At 43.5% G+C, this 8349-nt stretch overlaps 1 protein-coding gene across 1 annotated transcript in view; it reads right to left on the reverse strand.

Annotated features, from left to right (window-relative positions):
* The window catches only part of LOC109322517 (fibrinogen-like protein 1-like protein), a 12134-nt gene extending 3996 nt beyond the window's left edge, over positions 1-8138 (reverse strand). The window contains exons 1-3 of the mRNA XM_019553568.1: positions 8102-8138; positions 7817-8008; positions 7-546 (exon numbers count right to left, since the gene is read on the reverse strand). Of these exons, the coding sequence (XP_019409113.1) occupies positions 7-546; positions 7817-7997 (721 nt within the window). The 5' untranslated portion in view covers positions 7998-8008; positions 8102-8138. The remainder of the gene's footprint in view (positions 1-6; positions 547-7816; positions 8009-8101) is intronic.
* Positions 8139-8349: the final 211 nt, after the last annotated feature.

Raw genomic sequence — 8349 nt, forward strand, 5'->3', positions numbered from 1 at the left:
CGTAACAGGAGTCGAACCACCAGCCCCCTCCATGCACATCTGCACAGTTTGTGTGACTTGATCTGTCATTATCACGATCCTTAGCTGAAAACCTCATGTTATCGTGCATGTTTTTAGTCATGGGAGAGCTGAGAGAGTCTCCTGCATTACCCTCGTACATCCCTAACTTAAGCTTGTAAAAATCACCCTCATCTGCCAGAAAAAAGCTGTCATACTCTGCATACCGTGGCACGCCATTAGCATTAGTTAAATCTATCCTCACTTTGTACAATTTCTGCTTGGTGATGAGGTGGATGTACTCGTTGCCAAGCCAGTGATCCTTTTCCAGGTTACCAAAGCCATACTTGTAGGTTGTCCAGGCCTCTGTCCATGTGATCTCCGTGTTATGGCTGTTTGTCTGGATCATTGTCCACCCATTGCAGCCATCCATGTAGCACTGCACCACGAGCTTGCGGCTTCCTTCAGGTTGTATGATGTAAAGGCCATTCTTGGTGTGGCCTGTCTGGAAAAGTTCTTCGCAGTCCCTCTTGAAAGTGAAGTGGTAAACTAGGGAACAAAAGGAGATGAAGGCCGGTGACTTCTAAAACTCGAAAGCTAATTGCTTTCCATCTGTGCTCAGAAGGAGCTTCTATCTAATAGGAGGTCAAGGCTAGAATGCAAAATCTGAGTCCAACAGAGACCTGGGATTGGAATAAACTCCAGAGCATTATATCAGGTTGATCCCCACCGTGACTCCAGTGGAGTCCTCCAAGTCCAACCTAGGGTGGTAGCAGGAAGCAGAAGCTGGAGGGAGGGATGGGTGGCCCAGACACGCCTGGGGGGAGCGGGTGAAAGCAGGGAACAGCTCAGGGGATCAGCACCTAGACTTGTGCGGAGTGCAGGGAGCTGAGGCTGCAAGAGCCGGCACTGGGCCGCTGGCTGAACTTCCCTGATAAGCCTCGCCAAGTGCGAGGTGGGCTGGTTTGGTATGAAGCAGTTGCTGCATGCTGGATACAGGGCCCAGAGGCAATGAAGCCGTCTTGAGGTGAACTGCAAGGAAGTATATGTGCCATTTTAAAAAAATAAATACAGTTGCTTGCCCATTAGAATTGCCTTTTCTTCAAAGTGCCTGCAAGCAGCCCTGTTATGTAATGCCTCTATAGTATAGAGAGGGTGGTGGTAATGGATTTACTGTCTCCTCTGCTTTGCAAGCAGAGCTGAACTATTCAAAGACCTGCTATTGTTGCAGCCCTCAGCTGCTGTCCAGGTAACTACCTTTGACTCAGACAAGTCAGTCAGTGCAATTTTGCTCTTTTAAATGCATATTTAAAATGCAATGACCTTGCTTTCCTAGGAGAGGTTTCTTGCCAATCAACCTTCACATTCCTGCATCTCTGAATTCTTACACTGCATCCATCCCCATACCCTTGAGACCTGGCTGCAAAAAAGAAGCAGAGTCCAAACAGAAACTATGGCAATTTCCACGCATTCTGGGATGGCTTGGCTCTTGCTTTCCTCTCCCAGGGAAAGCTGAAGCCTTCTCTGTCAGCTAGCAATTTCCTGCAGAAACAGCTGACTTGAATATTGCCAGCCCCAGTTTTGGTGAATGGACTCAGTATGCTACAAGGAACGGTATGGAGCCAGCACTGCAGTCAATCCAGTATAGGGAATTCCCCTTGAAGTCAATAGACCTTGCAGAGATTGATTGCAGAATAAAGCCCAGCTCATAACTGAGATAAGCACATGTCCCTGTGCAGACTCTAAGGGTGTGAACACGGGTAAGTTTGGAACCATTTCAAAAGAGGCACATTTTGGAAGGCAGCAGCTGGTATGTACTTTCTACTTGTTGCGTGTGAATAAACAGAGAATGATTCAAATGTGTCAACACTGCTCCAACTTTAAACCTAGATGAAACAGAGGATAAAAACCAGTAAGTCTTCAGGCCAGCTCATCTTTCTTTTAGACCACTGATTCTAAACCAGGGTGTTGCAGCACCCTGGGATGCCTTGAGATCCTTTCAAGGGTGCCACATCATGTTAGCATTGTTAGGTGTGCAAACATGATGCACCCAGAGATTTCAAAGGGGAAATCCACAACATTACAAACACTATAGTGTTCTTTCTGAGTTTTCTGCAACAGAAAAAATGTTCTATTCTTTTTCTGTAGTCAAGAAAACAAGGGAAGACTAAGGTGGGATTTTCCAAGGGTTGCCTCAAGTCTAACAAAGGTGAGAACCGCTGTTTTCAACCGACTAGAAGTGGAGTGGACTCCTGTTAGTTTCTGAGTCTTGTTGAATGTGTCAACCATTGCCCTCTAGTGAAATGAAATGGGAACACCCTGCCCAGATAGAAAATAGCCCTTCTGTGACAGCAGCTGAGCTAACGGAGCTCACTCCTTCTCAGGAAATAAATCAGCTTGGGAGATGGTAGTCCCCCATGGCGTGTGGGACTGAGGTGGAGGGCAGCAGCTGAACGGGGGATGTCCTGATCCAGAATCCGATTTACAAGAGACACTGCTTCAATAATGAGGCAGCTGTGTCCTGAGCTGTGGGGCCCATTAGGTTGCTGGCGGAGCTCAGGTTGGGAAGAGGAAATATCAGGAGCTGAGACTTTTTGCCCACTGCCTATAGCAATAGCAGCTGTGCATTGCCCGTCACGACAGCCAGCATGTGTGACTGGCATGGAAGGAGCAAATTAACAGACATGAATCAAATTATAACTTCCTGCATGGATTGCAGCTGGCAACAGCCGGCTTTCATTTAAGGAGCTGTTGCAAAGAAGTCACTTCACATGGAGAGCTGCCACATGCAGAAAGAAGTTCTCTGCTCCCTTAATGGACTGATAATGCCTCCATTAACAAGTATAGCTGGAAGATGTGATGTACAATTAACTAGAAGTTTGTTAACCTTGGAAGAAAAAACATTTGGGGTCCCATGAGAGATGGAGGACTGTAGAGAAGAGACCAGAGGCTGAATTTGATGGTGGCAAATTCAGATGATGAAGGGCACACGAAAAAAAGGAATAAAATACTCATAAAGGCAGGTGGCTGGAGCTCATCTCACATGCCAAAAGCAGACATGAAAATGCTTGGTGAATAATCTGGAGGGCACTTTTATCCTTTCACTCTGTGGCCCAAATTTATAAAAAAAACAGGTAATAATTAAAGCTGTTAGGAAAATTCATGCCCTTCCCCCGCCCCCCAATCAAGTGTTGCATTTTGGGCAACAAAAAAGGAAATCTAGAACGTTACAGTTGAAAGCCAAAATATCCCGAATCAGAAGCCCGTTGACGGCCATGTTCTTATTAGGCTACATCTCCCATAATGCACTGTGGTCGCACTGTGGTCTCCCCCTCCTGGTGAGGGGGACCAGCACATTTTAAGAAAGGATCATGGCCAATTAGTGAATGAGAGCACAAGTGCCCCCCGAGGCACTGCTCTGGCATTTCAAGATAAACACCTGGATTTGCACATGTTAAATTGGTATTTTCTGCAGAAAGCAGGTGCTTTTTTTTGTGACCCTATGATCTCCTCCTATCTTTAAATGACCTTCTTATAGCAGGGTACTTCCAATATAAGTGAATGATAGGGGGGACGGTGTTCCTTTTGCCGTACACCCAGACTCCTGTTGCTGCATACACCATAGAAAACACATATACTAACTAAGATGATTAATCTGTGCAGTGATGTGTAAAGGACTGCAGGTTGCAGAGGTCACTGTGTCAATGGTAGTTTGCCGGTTGGCCTCTTTAGGTTTTGCATCTGCCCTGTGGAAGTGCTGAGTATTGCTCTTCTCACAATGAAGATTGTACTTTATTTTAAGCCTGGGGTACAGAAGTGCTCAATGCGCTACAGTGAAACCATGCATTTTTTAAGCTCCCTTTCGAAGTTCATGAAGTTCCAACTGCACAGCACATGAAATATTAAAAGACATGTGCAAAGGGCAGTTAATATCTAGAACATTTTACACTGGTAATTTGGGTTAGTCAAGGAAGCGCAGACCTGCTGGCTCCTGCCAGATTTCATTTCTATCACCAGAATTTTCCAGCCAGATTGCTGTTTCTTCCCCTTACTAGGTGTCTTTGCCTTTCTCCTTGCCAGGTCACCGTGTGGCTGCACTGTTTGCTGGCTCCCCTGCCAACCATTGCATGTCATTCAGGGACCGCTCTGCAACTTCATTCCCCAAGTGACATCCTTTCAACCTGAAATGCTGATGATCCCTTCACCTTTCTTTTGAAAATGAAGGGCTTATTGTCCGAAAAGGGAGAATTGCTCAATTTTTTTTGTTAAGATATTTTTGGGCTGAGAAATGACCTGTTGACAATTTAGAAAATAATTTATTGATTTTTCCCCCCAGTTTTTTCAAGGAAAAGCAATAAAAATGGTAGAAAATAAACAATTTTAAAAACACTTAAACATGTTTAACTGAAAATTATTTGGCTATGTGGTTTTGTTAAGAGGATGAAAATTTCATAGACATAGACATTAGGGCTGGAAGGGACCTCGGGAGAGCATCGAAAATATTTCATAGATTCATAGATGTTAGGGTCAGAAGGGACCTCAATAGATCATCGAATCCGACCCCCTGCATAGGCAGGAAAGAGTGCTGGGTTCAGAGGACCCCAGCCAGATGCCCATCCAACCTCCTCTTGAAGACCTCCAGTGTTTTGTCTGTGCCATTTCAGAATGGCACAGACAAAGCACTTGGCATTTTGTGATTACTTCTTTTGAAGATATTGTTCTGCTTCTGTTCTTGTCTCTAGCGGTGGCTGTCTCTGCCTGCAGGAGTCATTTCTTCTCCTGGCTTTCCAATGCTGCTACCTCTATCAAGTCTTAAGGAGAGCAGCTGAAGTTAGGTAGCAATCACTAAGAGTGTGTGTAGATGAAATGGGGGCCCTAAAATGGTTTGCATGCTTTGGCAGTGTGGAAAGTGTTTAAAAACTCACTGCTTTTATTTATTGTGAGGCTGCGGCTGAAGTACTGCATCTGATTCTGGGCTCCGCAGTTCAAGAAGAATGTGGAGAAGCTTGAGAGAGTGCAGAGGAGAGCCACGTGCATGATCGGAGGGCAAGACAACAGGTCTTATGAGGAGAGGCTGAGAGCCATGGGACTCTTCAGCCTGGAAAAACGCAGGCTCAGGGGGGACCTGGTGGCTGCCTATAAGTACATCAGGATCTGGGGGAACATCTGTCCACCAGAGCGCCCCAAGGGATGACAAGGTCAAGCTGTCACAAACTCCTCCAAGACTGTTTCAGGCTGGACATAAGGAAAAACTTCTTTCCTGTCTGAGCCCCCAAGGCCTGGAATAGACTGCCCCCAGAGGTGGTGCAAGCACCTACTCTGGACTCTTTTAAGAAACATTTGGACATTTACCTTGCTGGGTTCCTCTGACCCCAGCTGACTTCCTGCCCCTGGGGCAGGGGGCTGGACTCAATGATCTTCCAAGGTCCCTTCCAGCCCTATTGTCTATGAAATGTATGAAAACCCGGGCTCGGGCGGGGAATCAGGCTCACCACTTTTCTTGGGTGGAGCCTGCCTTCCCGGGCTGCTGCCAGGCTGCCTGCACTGGCTTCCTGCAGAGCTGCATGGAGCCTGGTGCTTCACTCCATGGCTGTAGGGCAGCAAACTAAAACTCCTCGGACGAGTTTTAGTTTGCTGCACCCCAAGTCTTTTAAAGCACATTACGCCACCAAATTGCCTACAGCGGCTGGAATTCATGCACAATATGCTACCAAGGCATGCAAACACTAACACCATTAAAGCAGTGCAAAAGCATGTAGCCCGCTTTAAAGTGTCGTGCATACATGACCCTCATTTCGTCTAAGTTGTCATCTAGAAGCTGACTTCCAAGCTGCATCTCCTAGCAGTTTCCACTATTTGTGTTTACTGCAATTGCCTAAAACTAACTGAAGCAAAAGCCTGTATTTTCTACTGAATTTGATTTTGCTTTTCACACTGATTTAGGATAGCTTGCAAAGCACTCAACAGGCTTTTTGTTAGGGTAAATTTTATGATCTTTGGCAAAGTATTCATTCAAATGATTGTTACAATAGTGAAGGATTAAATATCCAGAAGAAAGGCTACCCAGAACCAAGTGGAATAATCCCTCATTCTTTGACTGTTCCAGTGAATAATGTGAAAGTTTATGCACTTGCTCAGCTCTACCTGATACCAAAATAGCAATTTTGGTAACAAATTATGTCTGGCTTTTGGGATGTCTTTCAGGCACTTACTATTCCAGTCTTGGCACCCTGCACAGACTCAGTTAACCCTGCCAGGCTGTACAGTGTCCTTGTCTGAAGAAGAACATTGTGTTGCAGACTAGGTCATTCTTTTATCAAGCATGTGAATACTTGACCAGCCCAATCCATGCTCCACTTAGCCCACCTTTGTCTCGCCCTCCCAAATCTCCTGCTACCCAGACTCCATAGACCACTCTTCCCTTCACCGTACTCCTCAGACAAAGGTTTCCCTCCTGGTTCTCCTACATGCTGATTTCTCTCCCTTATTCCTTTAGTTGCTTGGAGTCTGATATCCTTTGCGCTGTATTTATGCTGGTGGATTTATGGCATAGATTTCAGTGGGGTGACTCCTACTGATGATGACAGAAGTCTCTCCACAACCCCCTAAACAATGATTAATCAGTTCAATCCTTTGTGGACTCCCCCACATTTTCCTGTTTTTAGAAAATCCACACATTCCCCATTCCTGTCCAGGGCAAAGTAGAATACTACAAAGTTGCATTCAGATCAATAGAGCTAATCCAGTTCATACCAGGCAAGGACCTCGCCCTTAATTTGTGCTGTAAGACCAGCACAAAGGTTTCCAGAAGTGAAAACTGGTAAATTACTCCACTGTAACTATAGAGAAAATTAATGGATGTGAGTGTCGGGAGAAAGCCATAATCCATTATGCTACTGTAAAGCTGACTTCATTCTTAAACAAGAAATGGATTACTGTAAATTGAAACCCTGGCTCTGTTTCTGAAAGGAGATTGAAAACATCAAGCTGTGCCAATTTTGAAAAAAAAATTTTTTTATTTCCGGAGTCTGTTAGTGGCATGTATAAATATTTTAAAAACAGAGAGCAGGGAATTTCTGTAGAACGGTTTTCCTTGTAAGATCTTTTCTTAAATGAAATGCATTCCACCCCCTCAATGGCTGCCGTATAAAACCATGTTATATAATTCTCTGTAGATACCAATAGATGTTTTTATGGGGTATGGAAACCCCATGTAATTTGGGCATAAAACTTGAAGTATGTTTTATAGTTCCTCATTAATAATAGTTGAGAATTATGCTCCTCTAAGGCAGCAAGCATAAATTCTTAATGTTTAGATATTCATTATATGCCTACAATGATTAGACATTTGCCACAGGAAAATAAAAGCCAGTGATCCCAAAAGCTTTTTTTTTCCTTTACATTTTGTTACACAAGTGCAGAGAGTTGTATTCATTTTTTTCCCCTGGAAAATGTAAATTTTAACAAGATCCAATAGTTGAATATTGGAGAACTTCATAAATAAGACATACTTTTTAACTGTAAGGTCTGTTGTTAACCATTCAAGCATCTTACTGAGAGAAGTAATAAATTCATCACAGAATTGATGTTTGAATTCAATATTAATTATTTTTCAAAAAGATATGCCAATCATTAACCACCAATTATTGACATTGATCACATTCATTACATGATGGGGAAGAGCTAATTAACGTTGCAGGGTAAAATTGAGGGGTGAAATTCTATGGGTTATATGAATACAGGAGACTAAATTAGACTTATTATAGTTCATCCTGTCTTGAATCAGTGAAATAGCTGGAAAGAGAGAGGCTGTTCTTACCGTTCCTGGATAAAACATCATCCAGATTGCGAATTGCAGTCACATTTTCTACCAGTTCCAGATTGACTACATCCCGAAGACGCGCCTTCCAAACTTCTTCCACCGTTTTCTCAGCTGAACTTGATGTGCAGATCAGTAAAAGCACAGCAAAGACAGCTAGGGGCATATTCAGGAAAGACATCTTTGGGGAACCTAGAAGAGGTCACATACACATCAGTATATATGCATTAGTATTTGAAAATGGTTTTTATATTTTTAATACAACGGACTGCTTAATAGACTTACTGTTCTTTGGGACTAGATTCAGAATGAGAAAATAGACTAGCAGGTTTCTTATTTGTTTTATACTAGGCGCTTAAGGTACATGATGATTCAATCAGTCATTCATTAACTTTAACATGCACATTTGTAAATGAGGAAAAAATATCTTAACAGCTGTGTGGTTCATTGGCCTTATTTACTTACCGTACTATTACAGCATAACATACAAAGCATCAACTATTTGCACATCCTCTGTAAACCTAATAAATGTG

Source organism: Crocodylus porosus, unplaced genomic scaffold (genome assembly GCF_001723895.1).
Source record: "Crocodylus porosus isolate Cpor-Errol unplaced genomic scaffold, CroPor_comp1, whole genome shotgun sequence".
Classification (NCBI taxonomy): domain Eukaryota; kingdom Metazoa; phylum Chordata; order Crocodylia; family Crocodylidae; genus Crocodylus; species Crocodylus porosus.